The sequence below is a fragment of the Typopeltis vanoorti genome, chromosome 22, assembly GCF_054136105.1.
Source record: "Typopeltis vanoorti isolate ZY-2024b chromosome 22, IOZ_Tvanoo_1.0, whole genome shotgun sequence".
NCBI classification, from domain to species: domain Eukaryota; kingdom Metazoa; phylum Arthropoda; class Arachnida; order Uropygi; family Thelyphonidae; genus Typopeltis; species Typopeltis vanoorti.
In genome coordinates, this window is record NC_143570.1 from 19,704,089 (window position 1) to 19,726,917 (window position 22,829).

The 22,829-nt window shown below is 34.3% G+C and overlaps 1 protein-coding gene across 9 annotated transcripts in view; it reads right to left on the reverse strand.

Moving 5' to 3' along the window:
• LOC150094194 (heterogeneous nuclear ribonucleoprotein R-like) overlaps nt 1-22,829 on the reverse strand; it is a 398,929-nt gene that overhangs the window by 187,738 nt on the left and 188,362 nt on the right. For all 9 annotated transcript variants that reach the window (XM_090412071.1, XM_090412070.1, XM_090412068.1 and 6 more), the window contains one exon: nt 6,980-7,115. In XM_090412071.1, the coding sequence (XP_090268197.1) occupies nt 6,980-7,115 (136 nt within the window). The remainder of the gene's footprint in view (nt 1-6,979; nt 7,116-22,829) is intronic.

A 22,829-nucleotide genomic window follows, 5' to 3' on the forward strand; every position in this document is an offset into this window, starting at 1 on the left:
GTTTGGGAAGAGTAGAGAAGCACGTTTTTATGTTAAACTTTCCCAAAATTCTTCTTAGTTTCTTGGAGACTTGGAGACTGATGTATGGCAAGGAGAAATAATCTCTGGGGTCGTCTTGTCTTTCTACGTTGTTTCGTTGATGGCGGTATAGTTGTTTATTTGATAGTTTTTGAAGAGTAGCCATTTGATGTCTTGTCAAGAGACATCAAATTAACCATGGAAATTGAAGAAAATGGATCTCTACCTTTTCTGGATGTAAAACTTACTAAGACATCTGACTCCATAAAAATCTCCATCTTTAGAAAATCTACACACACACACAGACAGATACCTACATGCGTCCTCACATCACTATCTGGCACAGAAAATGGGTATCATCTCAACATCTCATCGTGCCAGATCTGTACTGTCAGGTGAAGAAGAACTAAAAAATGAACTACATCTTAAGAGGACCTTCAAAAACAATCAATAAACAACTATACCACCATCAACGAAACAACGCAGAAACACAAGATGACCCCAAAAGTTATATCTCGTTGCCATACATCAGCACGCTCTATTTTCACAGGCTCTTTTTTGCAGTCGGTTAGTTCCATAGTTATTCACTTTCTAGCACAGGAAAGCAGGTTTTTTTTTTTTTTTTTTCCCCCTTAAGGAAAAAATCAACCATAGAACTCAGACTACTTCAGATAATAATGGTTAGGGTATAGCAGGAGCTCTCTCTCTCTCCCTCTCTCTCTCTCTCTGTTCCCACAGTCTTCAAAATCATCGCTAGCAAAGAACTCAACTATTGGTGATGCTTAAGGGAGGAGACTGACTATCTACTAACTTCCAGAAAGTTACTTACGACTAAAAGAGTTCCTCCTACTCTCTTTCAGGAATAAAAAACAGATTGAAGGAGTTGTTTTATTTGTATTTTTCATTCATATCTACGCATATCTCCTTGCTCGGAAATGTATTAAATATTCCATGATTCATTCAACCTTTAGAAAAGACGAAAAGAGCTTTTGAAATAGAGAAATTTATTTTCTTATTTAACTTATGTTATTAACTAAGCGAAAGTTTATTTCTTTAGTTTATTTAGCCAGTATAATTTAAAATATGCTTCATATTTATCGTCTTCACTTCTTCGTTAGGAGTGTTTTGGAAAGTCGCTTTTGTCCGTCCATATGAAACATAACATACGAGTTTTACTAAAATTCATGTGCTCAAAATTTATTGGTTTCAAGAAATTATTATTAAATGTGTTTATTAAAACTGACTGAAATTTATGAAGCTACAATTTGGTTAAAAAGGACAATTTTTAATGTGTTGAAATTGAATACGATGATTTGAAATAAAACAGAATTATATAACTGTAGGGAAGACGGTAAAATGTGTGTAATGGAATATATATAGCATTTATTACAGAGTAATAAATGCTATATATTGCCATACATCAGCACGCTCTCCAAGAAACTAAGAAGAATTTTGGGAAAGTTTAACATAAAAACGTGCTTCTCTACTCTTCCCAAACTAAGATAAATTTTAAGCAAATACAAACAAGCTCACAACCATCTACAATTCCCAGGTGTGTACAAAATCACATGTGACTGCGGAAAAACCATACTATGGCCAAATGGAAAAATCCATCTTCCTACGTCTCGAAGAACACCGAAGAGACATTGCTTACAAAAGAACCAGAGCTAGTGCCCTCTCAAGACATGTCCTGTTTTCAGTAAACACAAATAATGAAGACCGCCAACATGAGATAGACTGGACAACAACTTCAAACCTTCACATATGCCACGACGAAGTAGAACGTCGCATAGTCGAGTCTAGAGAAATTGTCATGGACCCTCTTCATATAACCTCAGCTACAATTTACCGGACTCCTTCAGTTCTGCTGTCAGATATTGGTGCACTCGTGAAGCCACACACCGCACAGGTGTATAACAATAGAACTTTAACACGGACTGTAGCTCCAGTTCGAAGTTAACTGTGTTTTATAGTCTAATTTATAGTTTTATAGTGACTCATTGTTTCTATTTGCTCTCTATGTTCTCTCATGCCTGAAGAAGTCGGCCACTCTGATGAAACAAGTTGAGAATTAGTTTGTTCTAATTCTCAGATCTCAGTCAGCGTTGAAAGTTGGCAACATCAATTTATAAACATATCCCAATTCCGAGTTAATACAACAAATCATCATATATGTTTATAACATATATGTCAGCTATATATGTTTATATAACTGACTTAAACACCGAGAAAACAAAAAAAATATAAGAGATTTAATAAAGGTTTCACTACTAGTTGTTTCATCGGAAATACCGACTTCATCAGGTGAATACAGTACCAGGGAGTAAACAAAATCTTAAAATATATTGTACTTTAACAAACACAGAGTTGAACAAGTAGTAGTTGTGTTTGAAATGGAGTCCGAGCATAAGTTCTGGTGTTAAGCACGTTACGTGTGAATGATATCACAAGTATGGCAAAACTGGATTACAGTGCTATGCAAATTGGGTAGGCTGTAACTGAGATTGCTGTTTAGATGGGCAGGGTCAAGAGCTATTTCTTTAGATTCCAAGATACGTCTCTAATTCAACGGAGCATTTATGGATGTTTGAAATTAAGTTCCAGTTTATTTGATGTTGTTGATCTTCAACATTGGATTTAACAGAGAATAAAACATGGCTGAATAGGGCACTAGCATGGGTTCTGTTCTGTTGTATTCTCTGCTAATACCAATGTTGAAGGTCGGCAACATCAAATAGACTGGAACTTAACTTCAAACATCGATAAATACTCCGATGAATTAGAGAGACGTATCTTGGAATCCAAAGAGATAGCTCTCAATCCTGCCCATATAAACAGCAATCTCAGTTATAGCCTACCCAATTCACATAGCGATGTAATCCAGTTTTGGCATACCCACGATATCATTCACACGCAACGTGCATATATTTTTTGTTTTCTAGATGTTTAAGTCAGTTAATAATTATAAACACATCATTAAACTGAGTCAATCACTTTGTAAATATATATATATATATATATATAAAATTAATATTTAACTGACTAGAACCCAAGAATGTATAACACAAAAAATTGGAATAAATCATTACTATCATCGGTGTCCCAACTTCTTCAGGTGAGTAAGAAATAACACAAAACTTATAAAACTAACAAGGTAAAAAACATGGACTTTCCAGCTTAATAAAAAGAAGAATAGTAACAGTCTTATTTGAATTGGTGACCACGTGCTATTGTTAGCATGAGTTGAATGTGAGTGACAGCAAATTTTAGAGCGGCAGTACTGAATTACTGCGCTATGGGAATCAGGTTAATTGCAGCTCAGATTGTTGTTCATGTGTGAAGGATCCAGAACTATTTCTTTGGATTCTACAATTGGTCTTTCAAATTCATCCTTGCATATATATAAATTGGTTGTGCAGTCCCAATCAACTTGGTGTTAATGTGAAGCTAGCTCAATGCACATGAGCTAGCTTCACATTAACTGAATTACGGTTTGCATTAAATGTGACCTGGTATTGTAGAATCTGCACTAAATTGAATATTGTACTATTCGAACTCTAATTAATTGCAACCTAGCTGTATAATTAAAATTAATTTAAGTTTTCTTTCACATCTCAAATTTTAAACACAGGTTACATACCCTAAGAAACAGTTTGATATATTACTTCAAGTGTTGTACCTTTTGGCCACACTAGATTAATAAAAGTCACAAAACTATCTTTAAAACCTTTATTTTTGAAATTATGAAAATGCATTTATCTTAAACAGCTTCACTGTCAATGATAATTCTCCTGCCCAAGTTTTTCAAAAAGTTTACTGAATTGGTTCAGTCTCATATAGTTTGCAACAAGTAGCACCATAAATTTAGACTGTAATGATACAGCCATCAGATTATCCAGACGAAGATGTAAAACACTACTATTCAAACGATATTCAAAGTGCACTTAACAATGCTAAATCAGATGATATGGGAGATCTAAACTTTAAAAGAGGCTCAAAAAATATCTCTTTCTGCATGAGAAACCAAGGCCTGGGACATAACAATCCAAGAGGAGAAAGATTAATAAAGTTCTGTGAAGAAAACAATCTGTTAATAAATACTTTGTTTAGCCAAGTCCTAGAAGACTTTACACATGGAAAAGCCCCGGAGACAACTATAGGAATCAGATTGACTATATAATGATTAAAAAAGGATTTTGGAATAACATCTTACAAGCCAAAACATAAATAACTGGAGGGGGATGGGGGGCTGATATTGGATCAGACCACAACCCCGTGGTCATTAAAGCAGCAATAAAATTAAAGAAAACAATGAAACATAGAAAAATATGATCTTGGCTCCCTTAAAATCAAGAAATATAACAAGAGAGCATGTACAGTAGGATGTGGAGGCTTCGAAAGCTGTGTGATTGAGTGAATAAACCCAAAGACCTCTACATTTTTAAAGCAACTGGTGCAATCCACAATCCACTGCTGTTAACGTTCCTGATTCCACAAAGTATTCGTACCCTAAAGATGAGATTAAGACAGATGGCAAAAAGAGGGCATATGAAAGAAAACAGTAGAACAAACAATTTCCAAATATGAGAAGAATATGAGTAAACCCTGATGAATGGCAAGATACTGAAAAGGGAGAAGGAAAGAAAGAAACACAAAAATCATCTTTGAATACAAGAACTTAAACAAGGACATCAGGAAAGAATGCAGAATTGCAAAAGAACTATGGCTCAAAAACAAATGCAAGGAAATTGAGCTTTTAGACAAAAAAACACAAAACCAGAGAACTCCATGAAAAATTCAGGGAGCTAACTAGCAAATCTTGGAAAATGGTAGGCTCTCATTGAATTGAAGATGCCAGTGGAAACATCCTAATGGAGAAAGACAAAATAAGGAACAGATGGGTAGAGTATTCAAAGGAACTATATAATCATGATATAATAGATAAAGCACTGCAAGAAAATTTGGATGGGCCTACTATATCTTTGGGAAATAACAAATGCTATTAGGCATTTGTTATTTGCCAGGTAAGATATAGATGATAAGGCCATAAGATCACTGACTGACATATGTAACAAAATATTGTTATATATGTCATATGTAACTGACTGATATACGTAACAAAATATTCTTACATATGTCAGTCATGTAACAAAATCAAAATAACATATGTAACAAAAGATTTTAAGCACTTGACATTCCTACCAATACCTAAAATATCTAACACAATCAAATGTGAAGAGTACAGGACAATCAGTCTGATCAATTGGATAGCAAAAGTTATGCTATATATCATCCTAGAAAGATATAAACATAAAATTAAAATGGAAATTAATGAGACACAATCTGGTTTTCAGGAAAATAAAGGGACTAGAGAAAGATTCTTCAACATTAAAACTATTATAGAAAAATATCTGGAGCAGCAGAAAGACGTCTATGTTTTTTTGACTACACAAATGCCTTTGACAATATAGAAGATAAACAAATGAAAGAATGCATCAAAAAAATTAAGAGTACATTGCAAAGATACCAGATTATTGATAAATCTATATTGGGAGCAAACTGCCTTAATAAAAATTGCAGGAGGAATTCCCAGTAAAGAAGGGTGTTAGACAAGGCTGTGTTCTTGATCCTACATTGTTTGACCTCTATAATGAAAATATCTTCCAAGAATTAGCAGAATTTAAAGGCGTCAACAGAGGAGGAAGAAATATAAACAACTTAAAATATGCAGATGATACAGTACTGCTGGCTGAAAACAAAAAAGATCTTCAAAACCTACTAGAAGAGATGCTGTAACTAAGTGAAAAATATGGACTAATTTCAACTTCAAAAAACCAAAACTATGCTGGTAACAAGAAAAAAAGGGAAAATACCCAATATGATTATTAAGATCAGAAGAAATACTTTAGATCAAGTAGAATCAAGAGTTAGGCTGTCCAAATGCTACATATGGCCAACACTGCTATGTGGTGCAGAAACCTGGACAATATTGTGAAAATAAACTAAAAGCCTTTGAGATGTGGATCCTCGGAAGAATTCTTAGAGTCCCATGGGATGCCAAAAACACTAATTTAGAAATATTAGAGAAGAAAAGACTACTGAAAACCAAGAAGAAAAGGAAAACCATCCCTCTTGGTCATATACTAAGGCATAAATCCCTACAAAAAACACTTTTAGAAGGAATAATACAAGGAAAAAGAAGAAGAAAAAGAACAGATTGTAGGAAATATCAAGGACTGGAGCTTATTTTTTGTCTCATGAAGAACAAAACAGAGAGAGAGAAGCACAAAACCATACATGGTAGAAATTCATTGTAGTCATCCTCCTAGAAGGAGATGACACCTGACAAGACAAGATATAATCATACCATCATACCTCTTTTTAAGTTGCTATAAATATTTTATGCCAGAAAATGCTCAATTTTTTAAAACTATACAGTTAAAAATTCTGACAATACTTTTTCCATATGTTTTATTTGCTACATCACACCTCCTTGATAAAATATTTGATGAAATGATAAAATATAAATTATTTGTTTTATTTTGTACTGATTCTTGCATATTATTAAACGCTATTCCAATTTTTGCACATTCTCAGAGGATGCACTAGGCTATGGTTCTAACAAAGATTCTGAAGATTGAAGTTTATGATATTTAAAAGTAACATTACGAAACCTATCCAAATTTCATCTCTGGGTATAAGATTCCCCCAACATACACACTGCTTACTGAAGGCTTACTATAGTTCCGTATCGGTTTCTAGTCTTAATAATAGACTTTCTGGAGTAAGTATATAACCTTTAGCCTATCCATATTACTAAAGTAAGATAGATTTTTGACCTTTCTGGGTCAAACTATATGCATAAAATTGACAACTATATGCAGAAAAATATAGTACAAGAGCATCTGTGGTAAAGAGGAATTCATTTTGGGTATTATGTGAATATATTAACTAGACTTACGTGCATGTTTGGAAAATTCTTCAAATAATTCATCTTTTCCTCTATTCTTTGGTATATTTCCAACAAATAATCGATGGTTATTTATTGATACTGTCACTCCTATAAATTTTCCCTTTCGAATTTCATAATTATCCAGCTGAAAAGGTAAACATAGAAGTTTAAATTTGTGGCAGTATAGTTACAAAAAACAAGTATATGTAAACAAAGATCACCCACAGTCCATAATAGCTATGATCCAAGAATAGACAAAATGATCAAGCATTTTTTTCCAAATCTACAAGATGAGAAGATTAATAGATATTCAAGGCACCTCTGAATATGTTGCTTGTACCCTAAAGAAATTTCATCTTACAGTCAGGATCAAATCCAACAACCAAATCTGGTTCCTTTTACCTTGTCCAAAAGATAAAGAAAGTACAACAGTATTGCTATTGGCAGCTTATCAAATTCCCTTGAACTGCAAGTTTTTCTATTTTGAAAAAAAACTAGTGGATATACAACAAAATGTATTTCTTAAGACCAAGCTCACACATTGAACTATAAAGATCAAAAGTTCGGCATTGTAGAGCACGTAAATTAATAACATTGGCCATAAGATCCTTTGGGATGATGATTACAGTACTAAATAGAAACACCTATAAATCTGAATGCCTTTTCAAAGAAAACACAGAAGTTCTCTTCATCAATTACTTTCTTTACTGCAATTTATGAATGATATCATACGAGACAATTGGTAAAATTTGCAACATATATTAGTCATTGGCTTTATATATTGTAATTTGTGTGAGCTCTAGTAAGGTTTCAAGGTTTCATTATTAGAATTTAGACGAAAAAAGACCTGACCTACTGAATACATTTAATAAACACACACACACACACACGCTTTAATATGCTAATATCAGCATTTTAAAATGAGAAAATCTTATCAGAACACAGTACATGCATTTAACATAACAGTAGAAGAATTGTTTAAAAGATACTTGTGCCATGAGAGGTTTCTTAAATTAACATGAAAAACACAAGAAATAATTAATACTATTTATTTAAGGCCATATATATCAGCCAGAGTATTACAGGTGGTGACCTGTTATCATCAGTGGCAAACAATAATTACAAAGTAGAACGCAAACAATGGATTCATTTGAAAAAGTAAAAGCTGTGTGATGTTATACATGAAACAATGAAATGGTGGTATAACTGAGAAAATATTGCATTATTAATTATTCATTAGCTATTTAAAAAAAAAATTGATGTGTGATTAGAATAAGACTTTCCCATATCTTAGAGAGAGGCAGTCATTTTGATTTAAGTTCAGACAGTTAAGTAAGGCCTTGGCGCTTTAAACATTCAAATTTATATCGGGATCGATGAAGTACATGTGTTTCAGACCACAGGATTGTGGCCTGTATCTGTTTCATACTGTGCCAAGGAAAGTTAGAGGAGACTGTTTATCTTTTCAAGATGGAAACCATACTCATAATTTGTTGATAAGAAGAAAAGGAACCACTAAATTGTACTTCTTAAGAATTCTGGAAATAGGATCTGAGATGCCATAAATGTATGGGATTGCAAATCAATGTGTTTATTTATTTGAACTAGGATTATAGGAACTAAACAGCTGTTGTGTAAGCAATTGAGTTTCATATATTGCTGGATGTTCAAGAGTTCCTGCTGTAACAGCTGAGGGGGTAGAACAAATAGCATGAATACAATTCAATAAAGTTTTTATAATTCCAGTCTTCTGTGATGAAGACTGGAATTATAAAAACTGTGGTGAGCCGATTGCTGTTGAATTTACCATCCAGTGAAAGTAGGCTTTCAATAAACGGAAATAAATAATTCACCAGATGGTGAGTGAAGGAGTAGATATAAATAAAGGATAGTTTGTTGTCTTTTTCAATTAACATAATAAACTTAATTCGTGTAGTAGATTGCTTATATTGGATTAAAAAAAAAAAAAAAAAAAAGATAGGCAGTATGTCTTCATTATGAGGCCAGATAGCAAAAACATCTCATATATAACGAACCCAAAATGAAGGCTGAGGGTGCATGGAGAAAAAAAAAAGGATATCTTCTAAATGTACTGAATAAAGTTAGCAATTGTTAGGGAGAGTGGACTTCCCACTGCACTCCCATCAACTTGATTGTAAAACATATTTTGACAAATAAAATATCCAGATGCATAACAAAGTCAAATAATTTCACTATATCCTGTGAAAATGCTTCTGACAGATAATGTAGTATATCTAGTGTATCCTCAAGAACATTTGTGAAGAGAGATATATCAAAGCTAACCATTATAGTGGGCTGTAGGAAAACATTTTTCACTTTATCTAGAAAATCTGAAACTTTCTATGAATGAGCAGAATGTGCCAATCTAAGCTTTTAATAAGTGCTGAATGGATATAGAAACAACTGAATACTATTGCATGTATAACATCAAGCAGCCCTTACTTTTTCAAATCAATCCATTGTTTGTGTTCTGCTTTGTAATTAACTACTGTCGCCGATGATGGCTTATAATATTCAGGCTGAAAAATATGGCCATAAAAAATATTAAAAAAAAATTAGCCATTTTAAGAAAGATGTGAGGCCATTTTAGCCCAATGTAACTTTTGGAGACTGAGTGGACAGTTCAATCTCCAACAGTAGCCAATCAGAGAGCCAGACCAAGATTATTACTGATTATAAGAAGCAACAGATGAAGACACTGGAAGTACTGCCATCTCGTGGTCCATAACCGTAACAGGGTATGTTATCTCCCCCCCCCGCTTGTCCATGCCAGATGGCGATTAACTCGGCCAAAGAAAGTCATAGACACTTCCTCTATTTGGCAACTTGTTCCTTGTATTTTTCTTGTTAATTTAACCTGTCTACCAGCTGAGGTGGATGAAATAGTGATACCAACTTGCACTTCTTATCCATTTATTCAATAGGTGTTACAGAATCGTATCCAGATTTATCTGGATGTATATATACGTCCTGGTCGGTTGGGAGGTTAAGAAAGCACTACACAGCATTGCTGAAAGGGCTAGTTGGTCACCTGATGATACTTTCCATTCACAAATTCAGGGGTTCAAATTTCATATCCAGAATAACCCAAGTTTGAGCTGTTTCCCCCCACCCCATATCGTTTTCTGTGCAGACATATACAGTAATTAAGTTGAGGGAATACAAAAAAATAGAGTAAACTACTCTAATCATTGCTAAAAAGAACATAACTAGTTTTTTTCGTGCTCTCAAGGACTTCACATAATGGAGGGGAAAAAAAAAAAAAGAAAGAAAGAAAAAGGATAGATAATAAACATTAAAAATATGGTAACTATTATTAACTAGCTCATATTGCTGAATGTGTGTACATGGTGCTCATGTCCAAGAAGACCAGAGGCACTGGGTCTAGCATGCTATGTCTGAAACTCCTCTATACAAAGACAATAAATACAAGGATACTTCATGCAGCTAAGCTTTGGTTTTACAGGACGAAGCAAGGATTGTGGTTTGATCAGAGATGTGAATATGGTGTGGAGTTTCTGTTTTGTGAGAAATTTTGCTAACCTGATTGTCATGGAAATGATGTATGGGAGAGAAATCTAACCTTTTATTTTGCTATTATCAATTTCAAGGCATGTACGAGGATGGAACAAAATTCTTGTAACAGTGTTTGTAAGCCATTTATTGATGCCAATCTTCTGAAATATAGTCAAAAGAAATTTTAGCTCTTTAATTATTTCTTCATTATCATTCATGAGAGTGCAGGCTCAGGCTCCTGATCCCTAGTTTTTGGGGTCAACAATGATGAGAATGACAATTCAAATATGTGTTAGTGTGAGCTTGCTTTCTGTATATTGTAATCTTAAATCTCCCTAAAAAACATTGATCTGAGGAATGGAGAGATAACCATTGGTTTTTAACTGTGCCATGAATTTCATTGGAATTTTCATCTTAAAAACCAACATTTTGAATGTTGGTTTTTAAGATGATGCAAGAACTTCTGGAGTGTATTCTGATTGACTGATTCGGGACTGTATGGTGCAAGGACAGCAAAGGCCATACTGCATCATGATATGGATTACAGCTATACACTACATTGGGTGTTGGTAGGTAAATAAATAGCTACAAGGAGATGAAGTAGTGAATTGGATAAAATATATGTACAATGTTATTAGAACATAAATGAGTAAATAAAATGTATACTCAAAATTTAGTATTTACAATGCAGTATCTACATATATAAAAATCCATAATCAAATGTCTTTGAAAAAAATGATCTTTTTTAAAAGTCTAAAAATGTTGTGCAATCTGTCTGAGTCTGATAATATCTGGCTGAGTGTATAGGGCTTGGCCAGATAAGTAAAAATTTAATTTTTCTCTTATGAGAAGCGCTCACATTCCCCCATATAAAATAAGAATGTGTGAGATGACTGCGGCCTATGCAGAGCCTAATAAGAACAACTTCCTCTATTCAGTTTCTAAATTGACTCGACTGCCAGTGCTTAATGTCAGGCTTAATCTCATGTAATTTGTTCATCAATGCTTCCTGTCATGAGTATAAAAGACCTAAAAGACCAATTCTTTTCAGGATCTTCTGGTATTCTCTGATACTTCTGATACTGTGGTGAATTTCCTTGTCATAAGGATTATAAATGTTCAATGGACAATTTACTCGGTTTGATAACATATTCTATAATATTGAATGACTTGAACTGAGGTTAAAATATGTTATCAAACCGAGTAAATCTTCCTTTGAACATTTATAATCCTTATGACGAGGAAATTCACCATGGTATCAGAGAATACCAGAAGATCCTAAAAAGAAATGGTCTTTATATCAATAGACTAGTATTTTTAAAACACTAAGTTTCATACTGTTTCTCCTAATTTTATCTCATTCAGGGAGAACATTAAAACCGAACGAGCACATAGGATCGTTTTTAGGGCAAAACTAGAACTCCTCGCCGAGCGAATTTCCAATACTAAACACTCCTTAGCGGTTTTGTTTGCTAAAAAATCTTCTCTTACAAACCACTTGGAACTTTCCCTAGATAGTAACACCTGGAACAATATATAAGAGGTTAGTTAATTTTTTGCTTCTACGTCTCAAACTGAGAACAAGCAAAACCTAATCAAGAAATTTAATTTTCTAAAACATCAACAAGAGCAATCCTCTTTCTACAAACCTCGTCTCACACAAGAGAAGGTGGTGATAAACAAATCTAATCATAACCTTGCACCAGCCGAAATAAGTGTTCTCTCAAAAAGCCTCAATTTTGTTGTGTTGCCGAAGTCTATTCCTAAAGAACTGTTTCTCACTAAAATTGAAAAGGCTCCTCCCTACACAGGATGCAAACTTACTCCATATTGAGTCGATTTTTACTATTAACTGTGCCAGACCTCCTGCAGATAACCTTCTACCGTCTGATCGACAAGCTCTTAAACAACTAAGGAATAACCGAGACATCATCATCATTCTTCCAGCAGACAAGGGTAATGACACAGTGCTCCTTAACAAAACAGATTACCACCAAAAAATCCTAGATTTATTACATACCGATACTTATTCAACTCTCGACAGAGATCCTACCAGAGAACTCCACAACTGTACCAATAATATACTAAGAACAACTTCAGATTTACTTAGGAATGTTCGCCTTTCCCTGCGTTCCCTACATCATCTCTCCCAAGGCTTTTTGGTCTTTCTAAAATTCAAAAAGAAAATATTTCTCTTTGCCTCAAAGTCTAGGGTATCGATTCTCCAACTTACAACTTCTAAAAATTTCTTGTCTCTTCTCTTAAATATTTCACAGGAAAATCGACTTCCTTTATCAAAAACTCCACAGACTTTGTTTCCAAGCTTAAGGACTTAACGATCACAAACTCAGATATTATGGCTAGCTTTGACATAGTATCTTTATTCACAAATGCTTCTATCGAAGAGGTACTTGCTCTTTTCAAGAACAAAGTTTCGAAGAAAATCTTCATCCTGAATACAAGCAGAATTCAGGATTAGCTATGGGCAACCCTTTATCTCCAGTTCTTGTCAACATTTACCTAAAGAACTTTGAGGAGCAAGCTGTCTCATCTTCTGCCTTAAAAACCTAAGGTATAGTTTTGCTACATAGATGGCATTTTCTTAATCTGGGAACATGGTCTGGATACCCCAACAAGTCTTTCAAGAACACTTGAATAATATTCATCCTAATATCAAGTTCACATCTGAGTTAGAGGTTGACAGCTCTCTCTCTCTCCTTCTTAGATATTAAAATTACCCAGTCAACAGAACAACTCAAGTTCTCCATTCATAGGAAACCGACTCATACTTCATGCTGATTCATACCACTATCCTCCGCAGAAGTTAGGTATCATCTTTACTCTGGGTCACCGAGCTGGGTCTCTTCTTTTGGATGAACAAGAACTTAAAAATGAACTCAGTCGACTTCAAAGTACATTTTTACTTAATGGCTACTCAAAGAAGACTATAGACAAATTATTGTTTAACCTCAACGACATAACGAAGATACCACTATTTCTAAAAGCAATATTTTCATGCCATATATTAGTTCTATATCCCCGAAATTAAGTAAAATTCTGAGGAAATATAACATCAAGACATTTTTCACACCCGTTCCTAAAATAGGTTCAATCTTAAGTCGTCCTAAAACTAAACACAATAATCTCAAATATCCTGGTGTTTATAAGATTCTTTGCGACTGCAGTAAACCATACTTTGGACAGGCAGAGAAATCAGTCGAACTATGTTTAGAAAGACATCAACTACAACAGAACTCGTGCCAGTGCCTTGTCTAGCCATAATCTATTTTCAGCTAATTTGAATGAAGAAAACCTTCAACATCAGGTACTCTGGGATAGAACTGACAATATTCACCACTGTTGTGACGAGGTAGAGAGAAAAATTATATAATCTAAAAAATAAAAAATACTCAACCCCATCTATATTAACAACAATCTAAGCTACAGCCTACTGGACTCTCACAGCTCTACTATTCAATATTGGCATGCTCAAGATCTCACATGCTCGCATATGCACAATAATACAACCAGAGCTTGTTGTTCTTTTTGAAATTCTACACTGAAATCTCTATAGTTTGTTTGATATGTCTCTTAGTTTTGTTTTTTAAAATGCCAGTTCCTTTCCAGTTATGATGGCATTTATTTGGTGTACACATGAAGAAGTCTAGTTTTAGACGAAACTAGTCATGCAAATAAAGATTTTATTTTAATCTTGGTTCAAGTCATTCAATATTATAGAATATATATATGCACAAGTGAGAGCTGAATGGCATGCAATTCTGCTGGATAATTACTGCAATCAAGTGGAATCTGGTTAGAAATAGCAATATTAGGAAAAACACAGCAGAACAGTATAGATGGACAAGAAATCAGAGTGGACTGTTCTGTGTGCATTGAACAACTGAAGGTAGACAGATGAAGATGTACGAGGCTTCTGTAGTTGACAAAGTGAGTGGTTGTAGAATGGGATGCAAGCTTGCCATGGAGGAAGGTTGTTTTGTTGTGCAGGTAATGTTGTTAACACTTATGCCAATAGATTCCATAGCCTCTTTAGCATGCATATCAAAAGAATGGCAGCCTGGCTTGTGTGATATGGGACCTCCCAAAGTAGAGAAAAGAGATGGTCCATGTAGGGTATTCTGGAAGGGACTTGATTTTTAGGGCATAATTAAGAGACATATACTTTCGTCTAAGTGACAGAGAGGATTCATTTGATTCCACATAAAGGCTTGCTTTGAACAGGTGAGGTGGGAAAAGTCACTGGTACCTGGTCAAGCCATGGGAGCTTGCTCTCCATTGCAGAACTGTAAACCTGGGAGGCAGAATCAAGCTTTGAATGTACAAGTGCACAATAAATGAAGAGCAAGGAATATCAGCATCCCATTCAGTAGAGGATAGGGTACTCAAAGATGTTCAAAGAGCAAAGGATGTTCAATGCTTTTTTTGCACTTATCCTGAAGATGACAAATGTTGTAAAGAAATTGAGCTTTTTATCAAAGATGAGTCCCAGAAACTTGTCTTCTGGAACTATTGGGGATACTAGGTTGTCCCATTCTTAAATCTGGATCTGGGTGGAGAGTGCCTTTTCAGCAGTAGTATACCTAGTTTTTTTTCTAAAGATAACCTGAATCTGAATTCATTTTAATAGCGAAGAGGGTCACACTTAAGATAGAGTCTTGATAACCCCCACCCCCCTATTCTTGATATACGGTCAAGATAACAGCTGGATAGAAAGTTCTTAAGAAAAACAGGAAGGTACTCACTTCAGACAATTAAACAGGTCCTTTAATATGTCCTATCTCTAGGCGCTGTAATAGGCCTTCTCCATGTCGAAGAACACTGAAACCACGTTATCTCATTTTAGAAAGTATCTCGTATACATGTTTCTAAACGGATCAAATGGTGTAAGGCTGATCATTGTCTATGAAAGCCACACTGTGTCTGAAAGAAGTTTGTTGCTTTCTAAGTACCAGAGAAACCTTGCTTTTACCAATTTTTCCAAGACCTTACAAAGATAGCTAGTCAGAGCAATGGGATGATAATTGTTGGCCTGGATTCTTGCCAGATTATGGAATAGCAATGACAATTGACTTAGGCCAGGAGTCCAGAAACTCTTCTTCTGTAAATATTCTGTTGTATAGTAAGAGAAGGAGATCCACAGAAGGTGACAGGAGGTATTTTATCATCTCATAACAGACGTCATCAGGGCCAATTGCATTAGGGTGATATAGCAAAAGGGTTCTTTTGAGTTCTTCTTTAAACAATGGCTTGTTGGTCTTTCTAAATTAAAAAATCAGGAGGATAGGAAACTGTTGCTGAGATTCTGGCAAAGTTTTCTCTCAAACTATCTGCAATACCATTGGGATCAGCAACAATATATCCATTATGATAGATAGATAGACAACCGTGTACAAAAATGATATAGGAAATAACCTGAAAGGAAATATTCAATGGCTTGTATAAACATTTCCTCTTCTGGATTCTATCGCATACAATTTTTGTATTAGTTGTTTGATTAATCACTGATGCAAACTGGATCCATGTCAGAACTATCATCAACATATCTTTTCCAGTTTGGTTTCAATATTTCCATACAGATATTTGTAGGAGATTGAGAAATGTGCTCATTTGCTCAACTATGATAAATAAGAATTTTTAGTTTATGATTTAATGTATCAGTGGCGTTGAGTGCCATTTAGGTATGGTGTGTTGTTGTCTGGCATATGCGACATGCACTACAAAATTCACATCAACTTGACCGTATATACATTGCGTTTTATTGATGTATGAAAGTTTTAAAAGTGCACAGCACATCGTCGCTCATCTTAATTGATCCAATGCAATTAATTGTGGGATAAATTTTAATCATCATCATCATCATCATCAAATTCCTGCCATGTACCCTCAAGGGGTGTACAGGATATGACAGTACTACATGAAAAAATTACATCATTACTAACTTCCTATCTACAATTTTCCTCCAAATGAGTCTGTCACTTGTCAAGACTCCAACATTATCAGATCTTATATTTCTATCGTCTAAGGCACTTTGTACCGTATCAATCCACCTATATCTTGGTCTTCCTCTGGGTCGTTTTCCTGCCAACCTGGCAGAGAACACTTGTTTTGCTAATCTTTCCTCTCTCATTCTATTTAAGTGACCATACCATCTGAGATTAGCTCTGCTAACGCATTCCTGGATGCTGACAATGTCAAGTTCTTTCCTAATATCCTCATTTTTAATATGATATTGCCATTGATGCCATCTGTTCACGCCTCTAATCTTTCTCAGGACTCTCATATCTGCGGTCTCTAGTCTTTGGTCAAGTGTTTTACTTCTGACCCAGCTCTCAGATCCATAAGTTAAAATTGGTTTGAACACAGTCTTGTATACAGCTAATTTAGTGTTCCGACTAATTTCTCTCTTATTCCATATAAATTTATTCAATTGACTTCCCACGATACCAGCTTTGCTGATTCTGTTGTCTATTTCTATATTTAGTTTACCATCTTCAGTAAAAATTGTGCCTAAGTAGCTGAAATGTTTTACTTGTTCCACAGGTTCTCCATTCACAACACAGTTGACATTTTCAATGATTCTGCCTATTTTCATTGTCTTTGTGTTTTTATTGCTGACCTTCATACCATATCTATTACAACAGCTATTCAATTTAGTCAGAGAATCTTGCAGACTTGTAGCGGATTTATTTAGAAGTATAACATCATCCGCATAAAGCAAAGAGCTGACATTAACATCTCCAATTTTGATATCAGGTTTAATACCACATTCCTTCATAATGTGATCCATATAGATAATGAATAACAGAGGGGATAATGTACATCCTTGTGTAACACCAGATTTAACATTAAACCATCTTCCTGTACTTCCTTCAATTCTAACTGCTGACTCACAACTCAAATAAAGACTAAGTATTGCTTGATATAATGCCCCATTGACACCATATAACTGGAGCGTATTGAATAGCTTCTCTCTTGGCACCTTGTCATATGCCTTTTCCAAATCGACAAAACTTAAATACAGATCTTTGTTATATTCCCATGCTTTCTCGACTATTTGTCGTAAAGTGAAGATCTGATCCTGACAGCCTCTATATGGCCTGAATCCAGCTTGTTCTTCACCAAGCTTTTCTTCCACAATTCTTCTCAACCGTTTCTCAAGTATACTTGCATAGATCTTGCCAGGAACACTCAGTAGGGAAATACCTCTGTAATTCTCACATTCAGTTTTATTTCCCTTTTTATATATGGGTACTATGAGAGCTCTACTCCAATCACCATACTTCTACTACGCCATACTTCAGCATTTCTGGTCGAATATCATCTACTCCTGCTGCCTTTCCACATTTCAAGCCTTTGATGGCTTTTTCTACTTCAAGTATGGATATGTATTCCTGACTGCATGCCTGGTCAGTGTTTTTTATCACTGTGCTGTCATCACTGCTTGTTTCATTTAGCAGTTTTTCAAAGTAATTACTCCATACTTCAAGGATATCTTTTTCTCCTGTTTTCATTTCATCTTTATCATCTCTAATTCCTTTTACAGCACTCTTTCCTCCATTCCTAAGCTTCTTCAACAACCTCCAGAATATTTTGCCACCTTCGTGATATTTATTTTAATACTTTTTCAATTAATTGTTTACTAAATAATTTAAAGAAATTACAACGTCAACTAGGATATACATTAAAATAAATTTTAATATGGTCACTTAAACAGAATAGGCAAAAAAAAAATAGCAAAACAAGTGTTCTCTGCCAGGTTGGCAGGAAAAAGACCCAGAGGAAGACCAAGATATAGACGGATTGAAGTGCTTTAGACGATAGAAATATAAGATCTGATCATGTTGGAGTCTTGACAGGTAACAGACTGATATGGAGGAAAATTGTAGATAGGAAGTTAGTAATGATGTAATTTTTTTCATGTAGTACTATCATATCCTGTACACCCCTTGAGGGTACATGGCAGGAATTTGATGATGATGATGAATGATATAAAAATATTTTATATGTTGTTGTTTCCGGTAATAATCAAATATTTTGATTCTAAAAATGTTGGCACGAAAGAAAAACTCCTGTATCTTGAATTCAAGTCACACAAAGATTCCACAACTATATGAACACTGGTTATGAATATAGTGAAAAAAACAAAGAACTTATATTAAAGTGCATAGCATTTTGTGGTGACAACTGTAGCACTAATTTTGGTGAACAGAAATGAACTAAGTAATATATTTTCAAAATGAAAAAATAAATTAAATGATAATTTGATCAGAAATAGATGTCCAGCACATGATCTGAATAATGATGAGGATTATGGCTGTGAATCATCATCACCAATAGATACAGATGAAGTGATTTTTAAAATACATTCATACTTCATTAATTATTTACACGTAAACACAAAGTAAAGGTAATAATTTATTATAAGAGTATATATTTGAATCTGAAAACTACAGGCCATCTTCAGTAGCACAAAAGTTGATACAAGGTAGAATGCAAACAATGAATTTATTTGAAAAAGCCACGTGATGTTATATTTCCAGTAATGTTATGTTCTAACTGAGGAAAAGGTTAATCATTAACAGTATAGAAAAAAAAAAATTGTCATACTCGACAGATCACCCAACAGATACAGCATCTTGTTAGTTTCTTAAAATCTTATGACTTCATAAAATACTATTCTCAGTTTTAATAGTAAGTATTAAAAAAAAAAGAACTTAATGATGCATTACTCTAATCAGACCTCCCCATATTTTTGATAACAACAGGCGGTCATTTCGATTCAAGTTCGGGCACTGAAGCAAGGCTTCAGCACTTTTCATAAATAAAAGTTCAAATTTGTGTAGACAGAGATATAGGCATGTTTCAGACCAAAGAATGTTGTGATCATTGAAAGAACCCAATGATTACTCAGACATACTTTGTGTCGAGGCAATCCAGATTTATCTGATTTCCTGTGGTAAATATACGATTGATGTTCTTATATTCTCTTTTCTACTGAGAGTTTGTCTGAAGTAGTATAAATGGCAGTCACAAGGAACTTGGTATACACCAGGGAGGGATAATGGAGAGTGTTTATCTTTTGAAGAGGGGGAAATAAGTTGAGTTTTTTGATGAGTATAAAAGTATCTACTGAATCATATTTCTTCAGAATTCTGGAAATCGGTTCTGAAAAGGTAGAAATGTATGGGATTGGAACTCGACGCACTGTTTCCTTGTTGTTTAGATTAGTTTTGCAGGAGTCAAACAGATGTTGTGTAGTTCTTTCTGAGTAGCCACTTAATTTCAATGACTACTCAGCTATATCAAATAAATATCAAATATTGCTTGATATTTGAGTTCTTCCTATAATAGATGAGGAGTAAAACAATTAGTCTTAGCTCATTGAATTAAAGACTCAATGATCCCTGTGTTTTGAGAAGGATGGTGTGCAAGTTGGTGAAGAATGTAACATCCTGTGAAAGTGAGCTTTCGATAAACTGATGTGGTTAAATCACCTAATGGTGAGTGAATGAGAAGAATGTCTAGAAAAGATAATGTCTTTTTTTAAATTTCAATAGTGAATTTGATACTAGGATGTAAAGTATTTATAGTAGCTAAAAACTTTGGCCAAGTTTCTTTATTGTGAGGCCACACAGCAAAAATGTCGTCAACATAACGAACCCAAAACAAAGGTTAAGAGTGTAAGGATGAAAAGAGGATGTCTTCTAGATGCTATAAAAAAAAGTTGGCTAGAGTAAGGGAGAGTGGACTTCCCATGGCATTTTCTTCACTTGGTTGAGGAATTTGTTTTGACAAGCAAAGTATTCAGAATGCATCACAAATTTGAATAGTTTTATTATATCTTGTGGGAATGTTTCAGAAAACAGCTGCTATGTCTACTTGAAAGGTATGTTTGTAAATAGGGATTCTATATCAGAGCTCAACATAAAATCAATGGGTTGTATTGGAAACATTTTTCAATTTGCCTATGAAATCTGAAGAATTTGTTTAATAAACAAGCGAGACTTGCCAATATGTGATTTCAGTAGCTTTGCTAAAAAATTTGGCTATGCGATTAGGTGAATCAATGCAGTGTCTTTTTTTATGGATCTTTGGTAAACCATAGAACCTAGTTGTTTTTGCAAAATAAGTTTTTAGCTTTATTATAGTGTCTGCATCTAAACTTATAACTTCATCTAGAAGGGAGTTTCATTTCTTAAGTTGTCTTTTGTGAGATTACAATCCAGTTCTTGGTAAGTTGAACAATCTCGTAGTAAAACAGACGGTTAGATGGTGGAAGCTTGGATTTAAGTAGGATGGATAAAACTAAGCAAAGATTAATTGCATCGTCACTGAAAGGCATGGATTCGGCAAATTACAAAAGAAAAATTTCCTATGAAAAATTCTTGAAGTACGTTTAGTGGTGAATTTATAGTGCAATCTTAAAAATTCAGAAATAATGCTATTAACTCTGCATTTAATAAGGAAAGTTAACTTGTTGAGAAAAAAAATTTCTGTTTGATCCTTAATTTTTCATATTTATTCACTTTTCTCAACCATGAGATCATATTTCATTATGCAGGCTTAAGTGCATCCAACAGAAAATACTTCTCTTTCTCCTCTGTTAGCAAATTTGTTCATGGAGTAGTTTGAGGAGAAAGTCTTACAGTACCAGGAAATACATGCTAAAGTTTGGCTCAGATATTCCGATGACATATTCATCATTTGGCCCAGCTCTACTACCCAGTAAGAAGAACTGGTCACATAATCAATGAGATTCAGCTCATATTAAATTCACTTTTGAATGGATGTTAACACATCTTTACCATTTTTAGACACACACAAACTTGTAGAAGTATCCTAGCAGAACGCACTCAATTTCTCAGTTTACAAGTCAACAAAACCGATCATTATATGCTCATATATCTTTTTATTATTCAGCACAAAGAAAGAAGCATTTTTCATACTGTACATGAGAGAGCATATAAAAATTCCACTAATATATATAAAAGAAACCAAGAGCTCAATTACCTTAGTACTATCCTGCCAAAAATGGTTACAACAAAACATTGGTCGATAAAATTCTACATCAATCTCCCAGAGAGAGATGAATGAACACACAAGATTTTAGAGGAACAGTGATTCTCCCCTATATGCAGTCAGCCACAGATAAGATATCAAGGCTATCAGATATCAAGACAGAGTATACAAGTTTCCTTCTACCTCCTCAACAAGATCTCTAAAATCCTCTCCATAAACACGAATTAAAAATTGTGGTGTCTACATGATGAAATATCTCAGTGTGTTGTGCTACAACGGATAGACGAGCAGGTCAAGAAAGATACATGCAAGTTTGAACACATCAAGCACATGGAGAACAAAAGAAAATACAAATCAGGATTGGCAGAATATATAACTGAAACTAAACATCAAGTACTACGACAACAAACCAAAATGCTTCACACAGATTACAGATTCTTCTCAAGAGCATTCAAGGTCAGCTGAAATGATAAAACACCCTCAACAGTATAATACGAAACAAATACATCAAATATTCTCTCATTAACTGTGAAATACATGTGGTTACCAGTAGTTCACAGAAAATCATGAACCACAAATAATTTCATAGCACATGAACTCTTTCCATTATTCCTAGTGAATGTTACCCAATGCTAATTTGATTTTTAATTTTTTTTTTTTTCAGTTTATTCACTTATTTCTCCTGATGATGTGAAGCACATGAATTTCACAAGACCCAGTGACTAATTAATACACTATTTCAAATTCCAATTTTATGTGGTGAGTATACTAGCAACATCAACTGTATGTTGTCTGCATTCCACAGAAGCCTTCATAATGAAATATATAAATTACGTGTTTGGTATCTGGCCATATGGCATAGTTCCAACATCCAAAATTATACTTCATGACAGAAAAAAACCCACAAACTCTCCTCTTTCTACATACATTAGCAATGCAGCTACCAAAAAATTTGTTATCCTTTTTTGTATGTAGAAATTCTATAGTAAGGAACTGGCATACGCACTCACATCACAACCCAGTCCAACAGTAGAGCATTCTCAATAACACATACAGCCAAAATTATTTGTTCAAATGACACGGCCCTTGAAACCAAGCTCAGGTACCTTCACAACATTTTTCAGCCAATGGCTACAACCCTTATAAAACAAAGAAAATACTGCATACCTCCTAACCCACCATTGCTCCTGCAACGAATTCACAAGATCACAGCAAAACTATTCCTATCCCTTATGATAAGGGATAAAGATAACTAAAATTTTGTGCAAATATAATCCTGATG